At 43.9% G+C, this 25,637-nt stretch overlaps 1 protein-coding gene across 3 annotated transcripts in view; it reads right to left on the bottom strand.

The window, feature by feature from the left end:
* The window catches only part of LOC143787566 (dimethylaniline monooxygenase [N-oxide-forming] 2-like), a 78,961-nt gene that overhangs the window by 8,385 nt on the left and 44,939 nt on the right, over window positions 1–25,637 (bottom strand). For all 3 annotated transcript variants that reach the window (XM_077276425.1, XM_077276426.1, XM_077276424.1), the window contains 3 exons: window positions 23,450–23,638; window positions 20,792–20,954; window positions 6,380–6,522 (listed from right to left, as the gene is read on the bottom strand). In XM_077276425.1, coding sequence (XP_077132540.1) covers window positions 6,380–6,522; window positions 20,792–20,954; window positions 23,450–23,638 — 495 coding nt within the window. The remainder of the gene's footprint in view (window positions 1–6,379; window positions 6,523–20,791; window positions 20,955–23,449; window positions 23,639–25,637) is intronic.

Raw genomic sequence — 25,637 nt, 5'->3', positions numbered from 1 at the left:
AGAGGAAGATGGATAGTCACAAGCCATCAAACAAAGAAGAACTGCTTACATTTTTGCGCCAGGAGCAGTGTGAAAGACTGGTAGAAAGCATGCAATAATCCACTATGTTGTAGAACAAAACAGCTGCCTCTTAATATAAAGGCACTGTAGTACAATTAAATTACATATATACTACTTCATAAAAGGCAGAGCACTACAATATACACAAACCAGTATACAGTAATGGCCGAAAGGGTTTGCACATTTGAAATTGTTCCAGAAAATGAACTATTACACCCAGAAAATTACAGCAACTACACTTTTTTTTCCACAACTTTTTTTTCACATTTATTTCTGTTGTGTGTATGGGAACAACACAAGAAAAAAAAATTGAACATAATTTCACACAAAACCCCCAAAATGGACTGCAAAAAATTGTTGGCATCCTCAGCTTAAAATTGAGTTGCGCATCCTTTGGAATAAATAACTGCAATGCATTGCTTCCTATAACCATCAACAAGCTTCTTACACATCTCAACTGGAATTTTGGACCTTTCTTCCAACAGCTATTTTAATAACTCTCCACAGGTGTTCAATGGGATTTAGATCCAGACTCATTGCTACAGTACTTCAGAACTCTCTCTCCAGCACTGAAGCATGCTTGGGGTAATTGTCCTTCTGGAAAACCCATGACCTAGGATGCAAATCCAGCTTTCTGACATTGGACACTACATTGCATCCAAAAATCCATTGGTAATCTTCAGATTTCATGATGCCTTGCACAGTCAAGGCACCCAGTGCAGAGGCAGCAGAACAGCTCCAAGACATCTTTAAACCTCCAACATATTTCACTGTAGGTACTGTGTTCTTTTCTTTGTATGCCTCATTCCATTTTTTGTAAACAGTAGAATGCTCTGCTTTAATTAAAAGTTATATCTTGGTCTCATCTGTCCACAATACGCTTTCCCAAAATGATTTTGGCTTACTCGCATACATTTTGACAAACTTCATTCTTGCTTTTTTATGTCTCTGTGTCAGCAGTTAGGTTCTCCTGGGTCTCCTGCCATAGTGTTTCATTTCATTCAAATGTTGACGGATAGTTCACGCTGACACTGATGCACCCTGAGCCTGCTGGATAGCTTGACTTTCTTTGGAACTTGAATGGGGCTGTTTATCCACCATCTGAACTATCCTGCATTGCAAACGTTCATCAATTTTTCTCTGCCATCCACATCGATTAGCTACAGTGCCATGGGTTGTAAATTTCCTGATTATATTGTTCACCACATGTTGCAAAGGAACATCAAGATTTCTGGAGATGGACTTGTGACCTTCAGATTGTTGATATTTTTCATCACTTTTGGTTCTCAAGTTCTCGGACAGTTTTCTTCTCCTCTTTCTGTTCTCCATATTTAGTGTGGCACACACAGACACACAATGCAAACATTAAGTCAATTTCTCCCCTTTTTATCAAGTTTCAGGCATGATTTTCATATTACCCACACCTGTTTCTTGCCGCAGGCAAATTTCAACGAGCATTACATGCTTGAAACAAAGTTGCTTATCCACAATTTTAAAAAGGTGCCAGCAATTTTGTTGGAAAGGAAGTAAACATGTGTTTAACAAAACAAATATAAGAAGATTCCCCCTGCAAGGAGCACATACAATTAAGAAACAGATAATTAAATATTTAAAGAGTAACGGTTTTTGTTTTTTTTTGTATTTCATCAATCAAAAGTGCCCATAAAAATTAGCAACTTTTGTTATATCTCTTATCGGACAAATCTGCTTCTTGCCCTAACAGAATTGATCAGTCGTTATCAAAATTCTTAATTCGGAGGTAAAATCTGTATTCAGTGAAGACATACTTACCCATTACTGAGATAAAAGATGACAGTTACTACGGATACCAATGTATATTTCTTTTGGATACACAACAATTGTATGGGTTAAATGAACAATTAAATTACATTTTTTTTGCAAAATGAATAACTGCATATCCCCTTATCTAGGGTGATGTGGAGCCAATGTATTTGACAGTTCCAGTTTATAAGGACATAAACTCTCCCCTAAGCCCCTTTTTTTCTCCCCCCCCAGCGTGGTCCCCACCCCAGTGTGCTTCACCCTCCTCCCTGATCACTGAGAGACTAATCTTATAACTTTCTGGAAGCAATGACTGCTTCAGTGGTCTGGTTTGTGGGAAACTAAGCCAATTAAGAATTATTGGGGTACACAAACCCTCACTTTCATGAATTACACTGGACTCTGTCTTAAGTAAAATCAAGTGGTTTAGCTTATTGCTCTTAGAACCCATCATGGAATAAAAGAGAGACATACAATAAAGGAAAAGCAGAGACATTTTGCCAAATGTATTGGTTTTAGGTGGTTACAAATGTATGTAATATTTAGATTATCAAAAGTATCCCATGCGTTATAACATCCAGGTCCTTATGTGGTTAACTAAAGGAGGAATGGGTATTCTGAGAGAATTTGCGGCGATCATATGATTTACCTGAGAACACATTATATGTAAACAAAAGTGCTCCTGTGGGAGAAGCTTGCGGTCCAACGACCGGAAGTGATATGGCTGGTGACGTGTGCATTCCATTGTGATAGCCAGAAGTGACACATGCGTTCCACTGCTGAGACGCAGGGGCACAGAAACCGGAAGCGATTATGGAGAGAGGGCATGCGGGAGGACAGAAAGTGGCATCAAGAACGATATACCCATCCTTAACACAGGGATCCACTCCCCTATACACGGAGATGACGTCACACTCTGCATGATTAGAGGAACCACTTGCAACATATTTACAGGACAACAGATGGTATGAGGTGGTAAAACTTTTTCTCTGGATAGGGGCACTGACTTAATCGGTCAGCCTATTGGGCATTACTTGCCACTGCAAGAACCCACACGAGACATTGCTTTTAATACTAATTCTTCCCCCCACCAATAAACCCCGCAAACGGAAGGATAAACGAGTTGAGAGGCTACATAATCTTTATGGGTAACTTTCATACAGGTCCAAACTAGGGTACTGGCCTTGTCAGGGCAGGAGCGATACAGGGGCACAACATGGAGAATTAAGAGACAATAACTACCCCCCCCCTTTTTTCTTCCTATCCCCTATTGCCAAATATAAGGGGTAAATAATTATTTCTCCATTTTTGAAATCGTGTAACTATGACTGGGAGGAGGAATGGAAAGCAACTTTGGTGAGGCCTAACCATTTTCTATCTAGAGCATGGTTGAAGTTAAGCACTAGCACTTTAAGATGTTCTTGTTTGTTTGTCTGTACGTGCATACAGGTGCTTCTCACAGATTTAGAATATCATCAAAATTTTTTATTTATTTCAGTTCTTCAATACAAAAAGTGAACCTCATATTATATTGAGTCATTACAAACAGAGTGATCTATTTCAAGTGTTTATTTATGTTAATGTTGATGATTATGGCTTACAACCATTGAAAACCCAATAGTCATTATCTCAGTAAATTACAATACTTTATAACACCAGCTTGAAAAATTATTTTAAAATCCAAAACGTTGGCCTACTGTGTATGTTCAGTAAATGCACTCAATACTTGGTCGGGGCTACTTTTGCATCAATTACTGCATCATCATTTCGGCATGGCATGGAGGCGATCAGCCTGTGGTACTGCTGAGGTGTTATGGAAGCCCTGATTGCTTTGATAGCAGCCTTCAGCTCATCTGCATTGTTGGGTCTGGTGCCTCTGATCTTCCTCTTGACATTACCCATAGATTCTCTATGGGGTTACGGTCAGGTGAGTTTGCTGCCAATCAAGCATTGTTACTGTTAGTGATACTGTTGTTTTTAAACCAGGTATTGGTACTTTTGGCAGTGTGGACAGGAGCCAAGTCCTGCTGGAGAATGAAATTTCCATCTAGAAAAAGGTTGTCGGCAGAGGGAAGCATGGAATGCTCTAAAATTTCCTGGTAGACGGCTGCGCTGACTTTGGTCTTGATAAAACACAGTGGACCTACACCAGCAGATGACATGGCTCCCCAAACCATCACTGACAGTGGAAACTTCACACTAGACCTCAAGCAGCTTCGATTGTGGCCTCTCCAATCTTCCTCCAGACTCTGGGCCCTTGATTTCCAAATGAAATGCAAAATTTACTTTCCTTCTGGAGTGTGTCACTGGCCTTCTTCTGGATATCTGTCAAGTCAGCAGTCTTCCGCATGATTGTGGAGCCTACTGAAACAGACTAAGGGACCTTTTTAAACGCTTAGGAAGCCTTTGCAGGTCTTTTTTGTTAACTATTCTGATTTACTGAGATAATGACTTTTGGGTTTTCATTGGCTGTATGCCATAATCATCAACATTAACAGAAATAAACCCTTGAAATAGATCACTCTGTTTGTAATGGCTCTACATAATACACGAGTTTCAATTTTTGTGGTTTGATTATATTCTAATTTTGTGAGAAGCACTTGTATTGGCTGATAACCTTTTAGGCGATTATTAAAAGTTATGTTTTAGATAATTTTTGCCTGTCCCTGCTGTAATCTCTTTGTATCTCTTTGGGAAGGTATTGACAGTGAGTTACATTTTCTGATGAATGATTCGCTGATAATCAAATCTGCTTCTTGCCCTAACAGAATTGATCAGTCATTATCAAAATTCTCAATTCTGAGATAAAATCTGTATTCAGTGAAGACATACTTACCTATTACTGAGATAAGATGAAAGTTGCTACGGATTCACTTCTATGTAGATGTAAGGAGGAGCTAAAGGCAGAGCACCTCCTATCTACGTAGAATCTCATCAATAGCAACTGTCATCTCCTAACTCAGCAATGGCAAAGTCTGTCTTCTCTCAGTACAGATTTTGCCTCAGAATTGAGAATTTTGACACAGACTGATCAATTCTGACAGAAAAAAAAGTAGATTTGTCTGATAAGAGATATAACAAAAGTTGCTTATTTTCATTTAAACTGTTGATTTATGAAAAAGAAATTAAAATGACAGTTAACTGTCGCAGCTTTATATAATACACAGAGTGTACAAATTTCCGGAAGTATTGCATAAAGCAGGATTGCAAGCCAATTCTGAATGCCCGAGGTGTAAAAATGAAAATGCCGGAATATTTCACATGATGTGGACGTGTCCGAGATTGGCTGCTTTTTAGTTGGTGGTTCTAAGTCGTGTTGAAGGAGCGTATAGATGCTCAATACCAAGGGAACCGGTGGAGTGTTTGCTGGGTTATGTAGATGAGATTGGAGTGGACAACACCCTGAAGATAGCAATTGCCAGATTATTGTATATGGCCCGAAAGGTAATAGCGAGAAACTGGATAAAGGAGGAGCCGTCCACAAGAGGAGAATACCTTCAATATGTGAAGCAGGGTCTGGCACTGGAAAAAGGGGTCTATAAGAAAAGAGGGAAAGTGGAAATGTTTGATAAACTGTGGTCTTCGTGACTTGAAATGGGCTAGAAAGTGGGTAAAGGGGGCAAGGAGGTTGAGGGGCTGTGGAGGGAAGAAATATTAGATATGCGGTCTTAATGGTGATAAGATCTATTATGTCTCGCTTGAGGAAGTGGAAATAAAAGATGTGAGCAGTCTACTGGAAGGGGGGATAAGTTGGGGATAATGGGGTTTGACTGTTAAAAATTTGAAATGAAAACAAGGATGTTACATGTAAAATGCAATGTTATTCTTAATAAAAATCTATTTGATTTAAAAAAAAAAAAAAATGACAGTTAACTAAAAGAGGAAGAAAAGGATCCACATGGCCGTATGGATAAAAAATATGTAAAAAAAAATTGCCCATTCTGACATACATTTCTGGCCAAAGCACTTAGTCTATGACTAGTCTATGACTAAGGGCTTCGGCCAGAAACGTACGTCAGAATGAGCAATATTTTTTAATTGGACAACTTTTTTTTAACAATGTGAAATAAAGTTACATATGTTTCATCCATATGGCCATGTGGATCCTTTTCTTCCTTTTTTTGTCAATTTTCTCTAGTGGTCAACGGTATTGGATCCATGCTGTTTAACAAAGAGCAACGCTACATTTACCGCACGGTGATGCTCTTCCCAAATTTTCTTTTTGTGCTTCTTTTATATTTAAAATGATTTTTACGCTTTAAATAAATTGCAATTAAATAAAGGGGTGTTAGAGTGCTGGGATCCTTCCACATCTTAATCCGGTCTTCTAATTGCTTAGGCCTGGAGGGAAACTTGCCATCTTGTATTCATTAGTCAAATCAAATCTTGCCAATTTTAATCTCTAACTTTATAGTTTGCCAATAGCAGCTCCACTCGTTGAACTGGACCAGTTTGCTTTAGAGGTCCATTAACCTGCAACTTTAAATGTTAATAAAAATGATGTAAATTATAATTATTATAGTATTGTGAAATATACCTGTGAGGCTCTGGTGCATAATTCAGTTGAAATATCAACTCCAGTGTTCCCCAATCCAATTATTAAAACTCGTTTACCATCAAACCCAAGGGGCTTCTTGTATTCTCGGCAATGTTTTACTTGACCTCTAAAAACTTTGATGCCTTAAAAAAAAAAACACACAAAAAGGTTAATTGAAAACTGTATCTTGAACATACATAAAATACTGTACATGAACACATTTGCATTAAGTGTCATGTCTAAAAAGGGAAAGGGTGAAGAGTCATCAGGCCACCAGATTCAGCAGTCATAGGTGTCTCAGGCAGCTGCATTTTTACGCCCCTGGAGTGAGATTTGGACATCCTTTGATACAGTTGTGAGGTGACAACTGGCTCATGAAAGGAGTAAAATACTAGCTCTCAGCATTCCATTGTACTTGAGTCTTTCTGTGGCAAATGCAATTAAAGCCCTGACTGCTGGCACTTTCGGGTCAAGGCAACACCAGCAGCATGATGAAGGCAGCTGATCAAGCTGCTGACCTCACTCCTGCTCCACATAGGAGGTTGTTGACAGCAAGGTAAGTATGACAACAGACAGTAATTAGTGTTGAGCATTCCGATGCTGCAAGTATCGGAATTCCGATACCGGGATTCCGATACTCTTGTGGTATCGGGTATCGGGTATCGCAACAACATTAATGTTAAAATGTGTAAAAGAGAGAATTAAAATAAAAAATATCGCTATACTCACCTCTCCGACGCAGCCGGGACTTCAGCGAGGGAACCGGCAGCGTTGTTTGTTTAAAATTCGCGCTATTACTTGGTTACGTGAATTCCCGGCTTGTGATTGGTCAGGTCGGCCACGTTGCCGGGACGCGGACCAATCACAGCAAGCCGTGACGAAATTACGTCACGGCTTGCTGTGATTGGTCCGCGTCCCGGCAATATGGCCGCCCTGACCAATCACAAGCCGTGACGTCACGGGAGGCTGGACACGCGCCCATTTTAAAATGAGCGCGTCCAGCCTCCCGGCTTGTGATTGGTTGACCGCGGCGCAACCAATCACAAGCCGTGACGTCACGGGAGGCTGGACACGCGCCCATTTTAAAATGAGCGCGTGTCCAGCCTCCCGTGACGTCACGGCTTGTGATTGGTCAGGGCGGCCATATTGCCGGGACGCGGACCAATCACAGCAAGCCGTGACGTAATTTCGTCACGGCTTGCTGTGATTGGTCCGCGTCCCGGCAACATGGCCGACCTGACCAATCACAAGCCGGGAATTCACGTAACCAAGTAATAGCGCGAATTTTAAACAAACAACGCTGCCGGTTCCCTCGCTGAAGTCCCGGCTGCGTCGGACAGGTGAGTATAGCGATATTTTTTATTTTAATTCTTTCTTTTACACATTTATATGGTTCCCAGGGCCTGAAGGAGAGTTTCCTCTCCTTCAGACCCTGGGAACCATCAGGATACCGTCCGATACATGAGTCCCATTGACTTGTATTGGTATCGGGTATCGGTATCGGATTGGATCCGATATTTTGCCGGTATCGGCCGATACTTTCCGATACCGATACTTTCAAGTATCGGACGGTATCGCTCAACATATACAAGAATGGATGCGGCAAATGTGTGAAGAGACAGAATGTGCATGGGCGTAAATATGTGGATACAGTATGGGCAGAGATGGGGCAAGTTTGTGAGGAAACGGTATGGGAAAGAGAGTCACCTGAATTTGGCGGGACCGGTTTTCGGTCCGATGGGCTGTGTTTTTGGGTGTTTGATTCACCCTTTCTTTTCTCGCTGGCTGCATGCTGGTCGCAATATTGGCTTAAAGTTCATTCTCTGTCCTCCGTAGTACATGCCTGCGCAAGGCAATCTTGCCTTGCGCAAGCGCAGTATGCTTTGTCCAACTGCGGGCAAAGCCAAAAAGCATTAGTGCGCATGCGCCGGCGCACTATGTCCCGGAAGTATTTCTGGCACTTAGCCTCGCTCTTCCCACTTGTCCTGTAGTGGTGGCAAGTGGGTTAACAGTTGGAGGGTTGATGTCTCCTTTGTATTGTCAGGTGACATCAAGCCCAGAGGTTAGTAATGGAGAGACGTTTATGCGGCGCCCCCACACCGCCGCAGGGCCGAGGGGTACCCGGAGCCGGGCCTCTAGTTCAGTCTCGGGGTTGTCACGGTGGCTAGACCCGGTCCGTGGCCCTGTCCGTCAGTGGGGGACGTCCGGTGTAATAGGTGGTAGTAATGATAGCGGTGGAGCGGTGCAGTTGTGGGGTGTAAGTCGCGGTAAATAACGAGGACACCAGGTTGCAGTCTCTTTACCTCTTTACTGGAGATCTCTGAGTCCTCAGTCCAGAACACGGTTCACCAGGCTACGCAAGTCCGGCCGGTCCAATGGCACCTCCAGAGTTCTCCTCTCAGGTGGAAATCTGTGCCTTCCTTCTAGCGCTATGTGTTGTAGTCCTTCCCTGCTGTGCTTACGGAAAGTAACCCCACAACGGTTGTGTCTGTTTCTTAAGTTCCCTCACAACTCGATTTGATGTTCCTCTGTAATCCACCCCTTCCCTGTATTCAGGTTGGAATGGCACCCGTTTGTCAGGTAGGCCTGGAGTTCTTCCGGGACCCTAGAGTCGCCCCTCTCCCGCAATTGCCCCCCAAGACTTCATAGGTGATATGTGGTAGACAGCCCGCCTGAGACCGACTGTCCTGCCGCTGTTTGGAGTATGGCTTGAAGCTGTATTCTAATCCACTCCCTCGGCGTTCCGGCCACCGGTATTGCGCCTCAGCAGGGTGCTGCCTCTTTCAACAAAACCCCTGCTGGTATTCTCCTTCTGCTTGATCTCGTTTCTCACTCAGCACAATCTGTCTCGCTTCTAGTCCTTTCCTTGAGTCCCGCCGCTTCCAGGAGCCTGCGCGGACCCGTTACGTTCTTTCAATGCCAAGCCTCTGCCAGGATCCCACCCCTGGCAGAGACCCTACAGTCTCTCCCTTCACAACACCCCCTGCCACAGGGTGTTGCTCCGTTCAATCCCGTCAGCGTTCTCTTCTAACTTCCTGCCTGACCCCCAGTTTACCCACTATGGTGGGGAGTGGCCTAATGAATAGCACCCTTAGCTCCCCCCGGAGGCCCAGCTGTGAAACATATTGGTGTCTGTGATACCTGATTGGAGGAACTCCTTCGGTGCCATCGAACGTACCATGGCTCCCCTTAGCGGCGAAGCCACAGTACTGCAACGACCAGAACTCTGGGGCGCTGCACTCCCCCCTGGTTAAACACAGTACTCCGGGACTGGGAAGAAAAACAACAATACAGATTAGCAAAAAGACATACAATTTTGTTGAGTGCAAAACAATAAGTATACTTGAACAGGCTTCCCTTTATGGGAGGTGAGGACACTTTTAACGTTACAAACATGGTCAACATTATAAATTACAGGCTATGCATAACTCCTGTTACCCAACCGGGTATTCTACTTAGTGCAAATTCTGGAACAATAAATTAACATTGCCTTTAAGAAACATACACTCTTAGTTTACCAAAGGCCTTCCTATAATCACATTACAGGGTAAGGTAACTTCACATTCTCCTACTTTGAACCTGCAGGACCGCCTGTCCCTATGGCACCAGACCTACTGCCTCTCCTTTCTTTTACAGGACCGCCCTGTTCATCCAGGGCCTACTGCCTTTCTCTACTATACATGGTATAGACATAACATTCCTTTCGTTTAAAGAACTCTGAGCCAGCTCTACTCGGCTCCTTTAAGGACTCACTCTCTAACCCCTACGGGTTCACTCTCTGTCCTTAGTAACAAAGTAACTTTCAATGGGGACGCGGGGTTTACCTTCTATCCTCACCTTCATTATTACTTTGCTTACTTTCAACTATGCAGACCTCTATCTCTACCCCTACGGGCTCTCTGCATCTTTTCTTTCTGCAAAACATTATTTAAACATTTCAACAAATTCAACACATATAACTTAGCATGTAAAACAGTTACATTTCTTTTCAAGGCATCATTATGGCATTACTGTTCTGCAACAGTATCTCTCAAGTTCAGTTTCTCACATCCCCTTTAAGAGGGGACCAAGTCTTTCCGAGGTAGCTCGTCTTCTCAGCCTACCAGCCCATGCAAAGGTTCCGGTATGGTATCTTCGCAAAGTGTCTTTAACTAGAACCGGTAAGAAATGTATCTTCACAAAGTGTCTTTGGCTCAAACCAATAGGGCAAATATCTTCGCAAAGTGTCTTTGGCTAAAACCAGTAGGGAGCACCTTTAAGAAGGTGCAAACTATTTACAAGGAAGTTCGAATCATGCACAGTCCATGATTACGGCAGTTCTTATAACATTGTGAACCAAAAAGCAAAAATGAAAGTGAAAGCAAAAATACAAAGCAATAGGGATCCCGGGTAAACAAAGGGATCCCTTTAAGAGTTAACCCAGGACGGATTTTAGCAGCAAAACAGCAAGGAAATAAACAGTTAACTATTTACAGTTTCAGGTTTCCGAGGTTTAGTAGGACGGCTTCCAGGGCTGCACCTGGCACTTAACCCTTCTCGGCCTGGGAAGAGTGAGGTCCAGGGTTACACCCAGTGCTGGACAAACGCCGTTAATCCGTCTTTCATGTATGGTTAAATCATGCGCAGCAATGGAGGTCTGCGCAGCTTGAGTAGGGGCATTTGTTGCAGCAGAGGTAGAGGCTGCTGCAAGATCAGTCACTGGAACGGAGTCAGCAGCTGTGGCACTAGCAGTCACTGGAGGGGTGTCAGTTGTCAGGGCAGGGTCGTCCTTCATACCTGCTTCAGATGCGGTTCCTCCGGTGCTGGTCTGCTCTGCCTCCGCTGGGGTCTGTGTTGTGAATTTGGATTTTGGGCTCCCCCGGTGGCCGCTTGTGGAATTGGACTTGTCATCCTCTTTCCTGTTTCACCTGGTTCCATCAGTAGTGGGTGTCGCTATTTAAGCTCATTTCTCTGGTGGTTTCTTGCCGGTCAACAATGTTATCTGATGCCTCTCAGTGCTTGTTCCTGCTTCTGGACTACTACTAGATAAGTTGGACTTTTGTCCATGTTTTGTTTTGCCTATTTGTTCCAGTTCACAGCTGAAGTTTTGTTACTGTGTCTGGAAAGCTCTCGTTGATCAGGGATTGCTACTCTGGCGTTATGAGTTAATGCCAGAGTTTAAGGTAATCTCTGGATGGTGTTTTGTTAGTGTTTTTCTGCTGACCATGAAAGTATACTATCTGTCTTCTGCTATCTAGTAAGCGGACCTCAAATTTGCTAAGACTATTTTCCTGCTGCGTTTGTTGTTTCATCTGAACTCACCGTCATTATATGTGGGGGGCTACTGTCTTCTTTGGAATATTTCTCTAGAGGTGAGCCAGGTCTTATATTTCCCTCTGCTAGCTATTTAGGTCTTAGGCCAGAGCTGGGCATCTAGCTATAAATAGGAAATGCTACCTGGCTATTTCTAGTTGCGCGGCAGGCTTAGTTCATGGTCAGTATAGTTCCATCTTCCGAGAGCTTGTCCTTCTATAGGCTTGCTGTGATCTCTGCCTGCAGAGATCATGATAGTTTGACCGGCCAATAAAGTGTTAAAGACCCAGGTTGAGAAAGGAGAGTTATAAGAAGTCTGCTGGAATTTTTTTTTTTTTTTTTTTTCCTCCAGTCTGCCTTGCTGCAGTCTTTTTTCTCTCTCTCCTCCTAATCTCTGTATGCTCTGTGTGCACCTGACAATAATGGATCTCCAGAGTGTAACTGCGGGTTTGAATAATCTCATCACGAAAGTACAAAATTTACAAGATTTTGTGGTACATGCTCCGGTATCTGAGCCGAGAATTCCTTTGCCGGAGTTCTTCACAGGGAATAGAGCTAGCTTCCAGAATTTCCGAAATAATTGTAAGCTTTATTTGTCCCTGAAGTCTCGTTCAGCTGGAGACCCTGCTCAGCAGGTTAGGATTGTGATTTCCTTGCTCAGGGGTGACCCTCAAGATTGGGCCTTCTCATTGCCAGCAGGGGATCCTGCGTTACGCGATGTGGATGCGTTTTTTCTGGCCTTGGGCTTGCTTTATGAGGAACCTCATTTGGAACTTCAGGCAGAAAAAACTTTGATGGCACTATCTCAGGGGCAAGACGAAGCTGAAGTTTTCTGCCAAAAATTCCGTAAATGGTCTGTGCTTACTCAGTGGAATGAGTGCGCCTTGGCGGCAACTTTCAGAGAAGGTCTCTCTGATGCCGTTAAGGATGTTATGGTGGGGTTCCCTGTGCCTGCAGGTCTGAATGAGTCCATGACAATGGCTATTCAGATTGATAGGCGTCTGCGGGAGCGCAAACCGGTGCACCATCTGGCGGTGTCTATGGAAAAAACGCCAGAAAGTATGCAGTGTGATAGAATTCTGTCCAGGAGCGAGCGACAGAATTTTAGACGGAAGAATAGATTTGATACCGGGTTGTAAATATCCCAAGGGTCGTTTGTTTAATCTGTCTGTGCCGGAACATGCTGCTATGCGGGAATATATAAAGGAGTCTTTGGAAAAGGGACATATTCGTCCATCTTCTTCTCCCTTGGGAGCTGGGTTTTTCTTTGTCTCAAAAAAAGACGGCTCTTTGAGACCATGTATTGATTATCGGCTTCTGAATAAGATCACTGTTAAGTATCAATACCCATTGCCATTGCTTACTGATTTGTTTGCTCGTATAGAGGGTGCTAAGTGGTTCTCTAAAATTGATCTTCGTGGGGCGTATAATTTGGTGCGGATCAGGCAGGGGGATGAGTGGAAGACCGCATTTAATACGCCCGAGGGCCACTTTGAGTATTTGGTCATGCCTTTTGGTCTTTCTAATGCCCCTTCAGTTTTCCAGTCTTTTATGCATGATATTTTCCGCGATTTTCTGGATAAATTTATGATAATATATCTGGATGATATTCTGATTTTTTCTGATGACTGGGACTCTCATGTCCAGCAGGTCAGGAGAGTTTTTCAGGTTCTGCGGTCTAATTCTTTATGTGTGAAGGGGTCTAAGTGCGTTTTTGGGGTCCAGAAAATTTCCTTTTTGGGGTATATTTTTTCTCCCTCTTCCATTGAGATGGATCCCGTCAAGGTGCAAGCTATTTGTGACTGGACTCAGCCCTCCTCTCTTAAGGGTCTTCAGAGATTTTTGGGCTTTGCCAACTTTTACCGCCGATTTATTGCTGGTTTTTCGGATGTCGTTAAACCACTGACTGATTTGACCAGACAAGGCGCTGATGTTGCTAATTGGTCCCCTCATGCTGTAGAGGCCTTTCAGGAGCTTAAGCGCCGTTTTGCCTCTGCCCCTGTGTTGCGTCAGCCTGATGTGAATCTGCCTTTTCAGGTTGAGGTTGACGCTTCGGAGATCGGAGCTGGGGCAGTGTTGTCGCAGAAAGGTTCCGACTGCTCCGTCATTAGACCTTGTGCCTTCTTTTCTCGCAAATTTTCGCCCGCAGAGCGGAATTATGATGTTGGGAATCGGGAGCTTTTGGCCATGAAGTGGGCGTTTGAGGAGTGGCGCCATTGGCTCGAGGGGGCTAGGCATCAGGTGGTGGTATTGACTGACCACAAAAATTTGATTTATCTTGAGACTGCCAGACGCCTGAATCCTAGACAGGCGCGCTGGTCTTTATTTTTTTCTCGCTTTAATTTTGTGGTGTCATACCTACCGGGTTCTAAGAATGTTAAGGCAGATGCCCTTTCTAGGAGTTTTGACCCGGACTCTCCTGGTAATTCTGAACCCACAGGTATCCTTGGGGAGGGAGTAATTTTGTCGGCCGTTTCTCCTGATCTGCGGCGGTCCTTGCAAGAGTTTCAGGCGGATAGACCGGATCGTTGTCCGCCTGATAGACTGTTTGTTCCGGATGATTGGACCAGCAGAGTCATCTCTGAGGTACATTCTTCTGCATTGGCAGGTCATCCCGGAATTTTTGGTACCAGGGATTTGGTGGCAAGATCCTTCTGGTGGCCTTCCCTGTCACGAGATGTGCGAGTCTTTGTGCAGTCATGTGACGTTTGTGCTCGGGCCAAGTCTTGTAGTTCTCGGGCTAGCGGACTGCTGTTGCCCTTGCCTATTCCTAAGAGGCCTTGGACACACATCTCGATGGATTTTATTTCAGATCTGCCTGTTTCCCAGAAGATGTCTGTCATCTGGGTGGTCTGTGACCGTTTCTCTAAAATGGTCCATTTGGTTCCTCTGCCCAAGTTGCCTTCTTCTTCTGAGTTGGTTCCTCTGTTTTTTCAGAATGTTGTCCGATTGCACGGTATTCCTGAGAATATTGTTTCTGACAGAGGTACCCAATTTGTGTCTAGATTTTGGCGGGCATTCTGTGCTAGGATGGGCATAGATTTGTCTTTTTCATCTGCTTTTCACCCTCAGACTAATGGCCAGACCGAGCGGACTAATCAGACCCTGGAGACATATCTGAGGTGTTTTGTCTCTGCTGACCAGGATGATTGGGTTGCTTTTTTGCCATTGGCAGAGTTCGCCCTCAATAATCGGGCCAGCTCTTCCACCTTGGTGTCCCCGTTTTTCTGTAATTCGGGGTTTCACCCTCGATTTTCCTCCGGTCAGGTGGAATCCTCGGATTGTCCTGGAGTGGATGCGGTGGTGGAGAGATTGCATCACATCTGGGGGCAGGTTATGGACAATTTGAAGTTGTCCCAGGAGAAGACTCAGCGTTTTGCCAACCGTCATCGTCGTGTTGGTTCTCGGCTTTGTGTTGGAGATTTGGTGTGGTTGTCTTCTCGTTTTGTCCCTATGAGGGTCTCTTCTCCTAAGTTTAAACCTCGGTTCATCGGCCCTTATAGAATATTGGAGATTCTTAATCCTGTTTCTTTCCGTTTGGACCTCCCTGCGTCCTTTTCCATTCATAACGTTTTTCATCGGTCGTTATTGCGCAGGTATGAGGTACCTGTGGTACCTTCAGTTGAGCCTCCTGCTCCATTGTTGGTTGAGGGTGAGTTGGAGTACGTTGTGGAGAAAATTTTGGACTCTCGTGTTTCCAGACGGAGACTCCAGTATCTGGTCAACTGGAAGGGTTACGGCCAGGAGGATAATTCTTGGGTCAATGCATCTGATGTTCATGCTTCTGATCTTGTTCGTGCCTTCCATAGGGCTCATCCTGGTCGCCCTGGTGGATCTGGTGAGGGTTCGGTGCCCCCTCCTTGAGGGGGGGGTACTGTTGTGAATTTGGATTTTGGGCTCCCCCGGTGGCCGCTTGTGGAATTGGACTTGTCATCCTCTTTCCTGTTTCACCTGGTTCCATCAGTAGTGGGTGTCGCTATTTAAGCTCATTTCTCTGGTGGTTTCTTGCCGGTCAACAATGTTATCTGATGCCTCTCAGTGCTTGTTCCTGCTTCTGGACTACTACTAGATAAGTTGGACTTTTGTCCATGTTTTGTTTTGCCTATTTGTTCCAGTTCACAGCTGAAGTTTTGTTACTGTGTCTGGAAAGCTCTCGTTGATCAGGGATTGCTACTCTGGCGTTATGAGTTAATGCCAGAGTTTAAGGTAATCTCTGGATGGTGTTTTGTTAGTGTTTTTCTGCTGACCATGAAAGTATACTATCTGTCTTCTGCTATCTAGTAAGCGGACCTCAAATTTGCTAAGACTATTTTCCTGCTGCGTTTGTTGTTTCATCTGAACTCACCGTCATTATATGTGGGGGGCTACTGTCTTCTTTGGAATATTTCTCTAGAGGTGAGCCAGGTCTTATATTTCCCTCTGCTAGCTATTTAGGTCTTAGGCCAGAGCTGGGCATCTAGCTATAAATAGGAAATGCTACCTGGCTATTTCTAGTTGCGCGGCAGGCTTAGTTCATGGTCAGTATAGTTCCATCTTCCGAGAGCTTGTCCTTCTATAGGCTTGCTGTGATCTCTGCCTGCAGAGATCATGACAGGTCTGGAACGCTGGCTGCAGGGCCTCGCGCTGCGGCGTTGTCATCTCTGCTTGCAGTGTCCCGCTTTCCGGCTTCAAAGCGCTGGAACTTCTTCCCTGCTCCGGACCAGATGAGGCTGCCGACAGATGTCCGGTGAGGTTCCTGATGATGGCCTTCTTCCACCCGGCCTCAGTGCTCAGCTGCGTCCGCCGGGGTCGGTCGCTGAGCTCGTCCACTCCGGCCTGCAGGAATTCAGCATCAGCGGTGGAGGCCTGGTTGCGGTGCCCCTCCGGGTGGCTGGGGGAGTCCTCTGCTCCGACCCCACGCTCCGGCTCCAGGCGGCTCGCCATGGCGTCCTCCATGTCGCTCGCTCCTTCTTCCTGGTCCTTTTCCCGCTCTCTTCTTCGTGGGCGGTTTCGTTTTCGTTGTCTCTGCCCACCATTAAGGATCAGGAGGCGGATCTCGGCTGCTGACGGACACGTCCTCAAGGGGCCGAGATATTTAGACTGGGCGGCCATTGTCTTTCGCGCTCTTCAGCTTGTTCGCGCCCACTTCCACGCCCTTCTTCTTCTCCTGCGCTCTCCTCAGCGCTGTAATGGCGGCGGTTTTGGCGGGAACTTTTGGCGGTAAATGGCGCAGCACAGTCTTTGCAATAAAGTACAGTCCAAGCACAATAAATCACAGTTCCAAGGCACACATGACCTGATTCTTCAGGCTTAAGTAGATCCTGTTCGTGACGCCAAGTCTGCGGCGCCCCCACACCGCCGCAGGGCCGAGGGGTACCCGGAGCCGGGCCTCTAGTTCTCAGTCTCGGGGTTGTCACGGTGGCTAGACCCGGTCCGTGGCCCTGTCCGTCAGTGGGGGACGTCCGGTGTAATAGGTGGTAGTAATGATAGCGGTGGAGCGGTGCAGTTGTGGGGTGTAAGTCGCGGTAAATAACGAGGACACCAGGTTGCAGTCTCTTTACCTCTTTACTGGAGATCTCTGAGTCCTCAGTGCAGAACACGGTTCACCAGGCTACGCAAGTCTGGCCGGTCCAATGGCACCTCCAGAGTTCTCCTCTCAGGTGGAAATCTGTGCCTTCCTTCTAGCGCTATGTGTTGTAGTCCTTCCCTGCTGTGCTTACGGAAAGTAACCCCACAACGGTTGTGTCTGTTTCTTAAGTTCCCTCACAACTCGATTTGATGTTCCTCTGTAATCCACCCCTTCCCTGTATTCAGGTTGGAATGGCACCCGTTTGTCAGGTAGGCCTGGAGTTCTTCCGGGACCCTAGAGTCGCCCCTCTCCCGCAATTGCCCCCCAAGACTTCATAGGTGATATGTGGTAGACAGCCCGCCTGAGACCGACTGTCCTGCCGCTGTTTGGAGTATGGCTTGAAGCTGTATTCTAATCCACTCCCTCGGCGTTCCGGCCACCGGTATTGCGCCTCAGCAGGGTGCTGCCTCTTTCAACAAAACCCCTGCTGGTATTCTCCTTCTGCTTGATCTCGTTTCTCACTCAGCACAATCTGTCTCGCTTCTAGTCCTTTCCTTGAGTCCCGCCGCTTCCAGGAGCCTGCGCGGACCCGTTACGTTCTTTCAATGCCAAGCCTCTGCCAGGATCCCACCCCTGGCAGAGACCCTACAGTCTCTCCCTTCACAACACCCCCTGCCACAGGGTGTTGCTCCGTTCAATCCCGTCAGCGTTCTCTTCTAACTTCCTGCCTGACCCCCAGTTTACCCACTATGGTGGGGAGTGGCCTAATGAATAGCACCCTTAGCTCCCCCCGGAGGCCCAGCTGTGAAACATATTGGTGTCTGTGATACCTGATTGGAGGAACTCCTTCGGTGCCATCGAACGTACCATGGCTCCCCTTAGCGGCGAAGCCACAGTACTGCAACGACCAGAACTCTGGGGCGCTGCATTTATAAGACACCCCCATTACTTACCTCATAGTCATATTGTATAAAAACACACACACACACACACACACACAGAATAAAGTCCTTTTATTGAAATAAATACACAGACTCCTTTAATCAATCTTAATTAAGCCATACTTATGACATTGCCCAATCCAGTGACACTATTGTCTCATGCAAAAGAAATAATATAACAAACAACAATATTCCTTTGTCAGTCCTCTGACAAGAGGATAATCAATTTGTCCTGAGACAGGTCTAGCTCTCCTACATCTAGATGGCAGGTTGCATGGGTAGGGTAAATGATGTGACCATACAGCCTGACATCCAGCAGACACACTGAGCAGCATCTGCTACCGCTGCTTAGTGTCCCGCGGTGAACTCCTATAAGCTGTCTGATGTTATCGCGAGTGTGAGAAAGTTCTCACGCACGCTGTGCCGTCAGAAAGGTCCTAGGAGTTCACAGCCAATGAACTCACTTCACCTTGTGCTGGTAATATATAAAACATAGATTTCACTTGCATATGTACTAACAGCTAATATATACACTATAATTAATTGCTTAATGTGGCCACCACAAAGCAGACAACATCTTGGGACTTTCCAGACATGAAGAGGATCTGAACACCAGATGTCCAGAGCTGATGTCTCAACTTATAGCCTAATTGCAGGAAAGGCGACAGTTACACATTAGTTGCTTTATCAGCCTGTTGCTATGCCTTAACCACAATCTTCCATGTATTCAGATAACTAATAACAGAGAAGCTTGACCATATGATAATTGACTAACCTTCCCTTTCTATATGCAACTTTAAACACGTGTATGTACAATAAAGGATCAGTATTGATGGAATGTTATTCTGTCACCTTGGTGTGCAGTGTCATTCTTGAGTGCTATAATGCTCAGCCTAATTGGGAACGACCGCAACACACACGGGAATAGATTTAGCCTTACAAAATTTCTATCACAACCTAACTGACATCAGCGCGAGCGCCATGGGAAAATTTCTAACATCAGTTAGGTGAAGTGAGTGTGAGCCACAAGTGTGAGTATAATGTGTTTCTTAATTTTATTTGAATATTTATTTAAATTATTTTATGTGTTTTTTTTTTTTTTTTTTTAAGTTTGAGTACAGGCGCCGGCTGACGAGAAACTACTTCTCCCATCAGTGGCTCCTGCTATCAATGACAGCAGACGTAGCCTAATGGGAGGAGTAGTGTCTCATCAGCTGGAGCCTGCTGACCTGCGGTAAGCTTTTTTTTACTGATGGTCACAGTATCTCTGTGGTGTCATGCTGACATCTGACAACGTGACCCCGCAGCACTCTGACGGTGGTGACGATCTACTGGTGATAACGTTACCACCAAACTGAAGCGCCGCAATGATGTTTCCCACGGTCACACACAGTGGGAAACACCGGTGTTTGTGCTGTGTATGCGTTGGTTTTTGCCTCCCATTGACTCCAATGCCGTTCGGCTATATTTGGCAAATATTGCAAATTCGGCGATCGTGATACAAACCAAATATTGAAATATTCGCTCATCTCTAAATACGGCTCCCTGAGAATTCCATGGAGCCCGGCACTACTACTGTTTGCTTCTGATTTTATGTAGAGGCATAGAGCAGTTTTTTTCCTGCAAGTTTTGGCAAAACGAATTTAGATACAAGACCATACCATAAATTTAGATCCCAGACAATGCACCAAATTAATTAAAACCCCATGACAGACCCTACAATTAATACAGGTGGCTGACTAGACATCAACATTTTTCAGATCCCAGACCAGCTGGCTAATTCACTGGTTCCATTCAATGTAAGGCGTTTTATGCACAGTACACACATTATCCTAAAACTGTATAGCATGCCAACCAAGTGTGGCGGTGGAGCTGGAGAGAACTCAACCCATTAGCTAGAAGGGTAAGCAGTGGAGGAGTCACTGACTTAACCGGGGCAGTCCCATCTAGGGGAAACTACTTAGGCCTCAGTTACCCCACTAAGGCCAAATTTGCACAGCAATTTTCTTTTGTATACAAGAATTAACCATTTTCATTAGTGTTCAATCTCATTTTCATCCATTTTTGGTCCATGTGCCGGTTTTAACCATCTGTATGTCAGTTTTCCTTGTGTCCCAAAACAAAAAAACAACGCAAAAAATAAAATAACTGATGGAGCAACCAGTTGGTGAAAAGCAGATGGATGGTCATTCTCTGTAGCTCATTTCAGTCTTTATGTGCATTATAGGTCAGAATAAAAATAAAACTATGTGAATAACCCCAAAGATATAATGTGTGGGTGAGCTCTTTGTGAAAAACACTAATAGCAACAAAAATGGACTTGCAAGTGAGTCCTAACTCTGCTGACAGTAGTGGTGCAGTTATGCCACAATTTTGTATAATAAATTCTATCCTCTAGCCATTCTATATATATGGAACATATGCATGAGCAATTCGTACTATTTATAGAAGAGATGGTTTTCAAATATCACTCAAAAGTAAGTTCCTAATGTCACATTGAGTGGAAAATATACAGTATTTGAGAAAAAATATATTGTTCTGTACAACATTAATGTTTGGTTTAAACATATCATGGCATACTGAACCTAGAGGTTTCTAAGTTGGTGGAGTAAAATCATGTTTAATAACTACCTGGAAAGGTATCCAAAGGCACCATTGGCTGTGCATGCTGGCCAGTGCAAACCATAACTGCATCAAAGAGATCTGTCTTTGCTTCTCCATTGCTTTCTGTAGTAACTAGCCACTGACCAGTGACTCGAAAGTCACAATGCTTCTCTACACGGCAAACACTTGTCTGTGTCCAAGACAGAAATGGAAAAAATAAAAGTGAGCCAAGATTAACAGGAGGTCTGCTGCATTTTTTCCAAAGTTCCACATTGAAGACTCAGTCAGAACCAGATTGTCACTCAGTTTTGGAGTTTTGACAACAGTTCGGGGCAGCTCCGCCAAAATGGGCCCAGCATGGATCAAAGCAATGTCTGCCCTTTAAATTAGTCAATAGTGGCAGCATTTATTATACCAGAAATGTTACTCCAATCAGTGACTTAAGTAACATTTCTGGCAAGGTGCACCTAATTCATTATCATTATATCAATTGGTTTATCTTATTCCTGAATGTCCCTCATTAAGATTGCTGTACAAAGCGGTAGTCTTAATAAATTGGGGTCATAGTTTAAATGGGTTTTCCCATCAATACATTTCTTGTAACCCCATCATCTTTCTGTAGATAAAAATTATAAAACCAGCTACAGAGGGGGAAAAAATAGTCAGCCACCAATGTGCAAGTTCTCCCACTTAAAAAGATGAGAGAGGCCTGTAATTGATATCATAGGTAGACCACAACTATGAGAGTCAAAATGAGAAAACAAACCCAGAAAATCACCTTGTCTAATTTGGCAAGATTTATTTTGCAAATTATGGTGGAAAATAAGTATTTGGTCAATAACAAAAGTTTATCTCAATATTTTGTTATATATCCTTTGTTGGCAATAACAGAGGTCAAACATTTTCTGTAAGTCTTCACAAGGTTGGCACACCTAAGTGTTCTACCTATGATGTCAATTACTCATCTTTTTAACTGGGAGAACTTGCACAATTGGTGGCTAACTAAGTACTAAGTACTTTTTCCCCCACTGTACACTACCCAACCCCTGCAAAAGTGCTGCTTCTCCACAGTCACTCCTGTTTTTTGTTAACAGGTTGCAGTGGTGATATCATGACTACAGTACATGTAACTGCAGCAGCCAATCAATGGGTTCCTGGGGATACCATGGTAGTCGGCACAACACCATTCGGCCCAGTGATTGATTGCATCAGTCATGTTCTCTGAAGTTGTGACTTCATCACTGCAGCCTATTAAAGACCATGACCATGGAACAGGCATCAGAGTGTATGACGGATTTTACGCTCTTTTTACAGCAAACTGAATGAGTATAAAAAAATTAAAAAATTTAATCTGGTGCCCATCTTTCCATCCATTAAAATTGGTAGGTAAATATACAGATAGTGGTCTACCTTCTACTACGTAGATTGCATGTAAGGGAATAAGCTAGTGAATTTCATGGCTTATATTTAGTGGTGGATTGTTTGTCCACTAACACGATGGATAGAACAGGCCTCTGTACAATATGTTGCAGATTTAGGACTGCTAAAACTTTCCCAGCTCAAATAGTAAGCATGATGGCAAGAAATCTGTTCAAGGTTAGAAGAGTGGGGATCGGTGAGATAATTAGGTTTTGACTTTTAGAACCCACTTTATGCTGTGAAAAAAAATGGTACAAATGGGGGGAACCCCGGTTTTCCCCATGAACAAAGTGAATTATAATCAACATTTTAATCAATAGATCTTTGAATAATAATAATTTCCACAATTGGATGTGTATATAAAAAATGTTCTTGTGCAGAGAAATAATCTTATAAATGACAATATGTCCAGAAAAATAAGAAAAAGTACAGTGCCCGCACTGCTGCCTTATGTGATCACCTTACAGTGTGCCTTATAAAGCTGCGCCAGTACAACAACCCACTCATCCATAATGGGCGCTTCAGGAGCAATAGACACAAAAAGTGCATGACAGTCCAGTAAAACAGAAAAAACAGCTTCCACTGATCCCGGGATCAGTGGAATCGCGGTTGTGGGCGAAACAGCTGTCATCCTACATTTAGCATGTTCTCCTTGTCTTTACTGCGCATGTTCTAATAAAGACAAGTATTATTCATCGGGCCTGGTGAGTGCAAGCTGTTTTTTCTGTTTTACTGGAATCTTATAAATGTGCCCCTGCTGTGTACTGTGTAATGGCTGTGTCTGACCGTACAGGAACATGGTCTGATCTTACCACAGCTCCGGGGGAGGGGAGGAAGCAAAAGAGTGCACAGACACTACAGCAGGGAATCACAGCTTATTCTATTTTTTAGGTAAAACATTGCCTAAAAACAGGCAGAGAAAGGTTTAACCTCACAGAAAGAACCAGTTGTGATCCCGTGCTGTAATGTCTGTATACTTTTTTGCCTCCTCCCCTGCCCAGGAGCTGTGGTATGATCAGACCATGTTCCTGTACGGTCAGACACAGCCATTACACAGTACACAGCAGGGGCTCATTTATAAGATTATCTCCGTGCAGGAATATTTTTTTAATGCATCCCTTTGTGGAACTAATTCAAATATTTATTGATTAAAATGTTGAAATGCTGGGAAAACCCCTCTAACTTTATATACTCTAATGAGAGAACGTATTACTTCATTTTTTAGGTTAGTATTGGTATGTTCTATGGTATATAAATATTTCTTACCTTAAATTTGATATATTGTAACAGTTTAAAATGTTCTACATAGAGCGTGATGTATTCCAAATATTTGTGGTGTGGAAGGTAGTTCGGAAAATCGCCTGGCATTGGAAAATCACTAAAAGACAATATTTCTTTGGAAAGATTGGTAACCAAAGACTTGTAAATGCTGGCTCTTCCATCTTCTGCTTCATCCTGAAATAATTAATTTTTACTACATTTAGTCACTTATATTCTAAAAGTAACTAGATATTTTTTACTTAAATTGTTCATCCCATATTTAATTATGACATTACTGTTAAATTGCACAAAAACATAACTTTTATTTTAAATTTGATACAGGTTTTAAAAATGCCCCTGTGTCTAGCGTAGGAAACCGGGTAGGCTAGCATTAAATCCTAGCACTACAGGTCCCAATTAGGTGCACTTTTATTGACATGACTAGAACCAGGCCATGTGTTCACTGTTGTCAGTCAGCTGTGGGAAGCTGAGCAGAGTGGGTTGTGTTGGAGCTGGAGAGAGGCAAACCAGAATCTCTGAGAAAAGACTGCACAGGTTATATGCACCAAACTGCAAGCATCACTGATTGGTATGGATCATAGTAGTTTTGTGTGATGGAACTGAAATTGCAAAATTCTCACCAAACTGCAGTTAGATATCCAGAGGCTAGGGGCTTCTTTCTATCCCAAAAACTAGGGGCAACCTTAGCCATCCCTGCTCCCTGGATAACTTCTAATGGTGAAGATGTTAGGCCACGCACCTTGCTGTGCTTCTGAATCAGCCCTTCTCTGTCCCCTCCCCACCCAGGGAAGTGGGGAGTAGTTGTATATAAGTATACACAAACCAGACTAACAAGAGAAAACATATAGGAATAAATGAAATACCAATGATACAAAAATGCACACACAAATAAGAGTGGAACACCAGGAAGTAAAAGGAAGGGACAACCAAATAGAGGATGAGGAAATGTTAACAGACAAACCAGCAAGAAACAGTCTTTAGATCAACACTCCAAATGCCTCCTCAACAAACACTTCCCAATCCAAATCAGGTAGTTCAGAAGCAACACTGGCAATTTGGATTGCCAGTGGAGAGTATACAAGTGCTTCTCATTAAATTAGAATATCAAAAAGTTAATTTATTTCAGTTCGTCAATACAAAAAGTGAAATTCATATGTTATAGAGTCCTTACCAAAAGAATGATCTATGTCAAGTGTTTATTTCTGTTAATGTTGATGATTATGGCTTATAGCAAATGAAAACCTTAAAGTCATTATCGCAGTAAATTAGAATAATTTACAGAAAAAAAACACCTGCAAAGGCTTCCTAAGCATTTAAAAAGGTCCCTTATTCTGTTTCACTAGGCTCCACATTCATGGGGAAGACTGCTGACTTGACAGATGTCCAGAAGGCAGTCATTGACACACTCCAAAAGGAGGGTAAGCCACAAAAGGTCATTGCTAAAGAAGCCGGCTGTTCACAGTCTGCTGTATCCAAGCATATTAATGGAAAGTTGAGTGGAAGAAAAAAGTGTTGCAGTTAAAGGTGCAGAAGCAACCAGGATAACTGCAGCCTTGAAAGGATTGTTAAGAAAACACCATTCAAACATTTGGGGGAGATTCACAATGAGTGGACTGCTGCTGGAGTCTTTGCTTCAAGAGCCACCGCACACATACACACACACACATACATTTCCAGGGCATGGGCGACAAGTGACGCATTCCTTGTGTCAAGCCACTCATGACCAATAGACAATGCCAGAAGCGTCTTACTTGGGCCAAGGAGAAAAAGAACAGGACAGTTGCACAGTGGTCCAAGGTGTTGTTTTCAGATTAAATTAAATTTTGCATTTCATTTGGAAATTGGGGTCCCAGAGTCTGGAGGAAGAGTGGAGAGGCACACCATTCAAGCTGCTTGAGGTCTAGTGTGAAGTTTCCACACTCAGTAATGGTTTGGGGAGCCATGTCATATGTTGGTGTAGGTCCACTCTGTTTTACCAAGACCAAAGTCAGCTCAGCTGTCTACCAGGAAATTGTGGAGCACTTCATGCTTCCCTCTGCCGACAAAATTTGTGGAAATGGAAATATAATTCTCCAGCAGTACTTGGCACCTGTCCGCACTGCCAAAAGTGTCAATACCTGGTTTAAAAACAACAGTATCACTGTGCTTGTTTGGCCAGCGAACTCGCCTATTG

The sequence above is a fragment of the Ranitomeya variabilis genome, chromosome 8 (genome assembly GCF_051348905.1).
Source record: "Ranitomeya variabilis isolate aRanVar5 chromosome 8, aRanVar5.hap1, whole genome shotgun sequence".
Classification (NCBI taxonomy): domain Eukaryota; kingdom Metazoa; phylum Chordata; class Amphibia; order Anura; family Dendrobatidae; genus Ranitomeya; species Ranitomeya variabilis.
The sequence above is the reverse complement of the archived record's forward strand: the minus strand, read 5'-3'. Positions and strand labels throughout refer to the sequence as shown.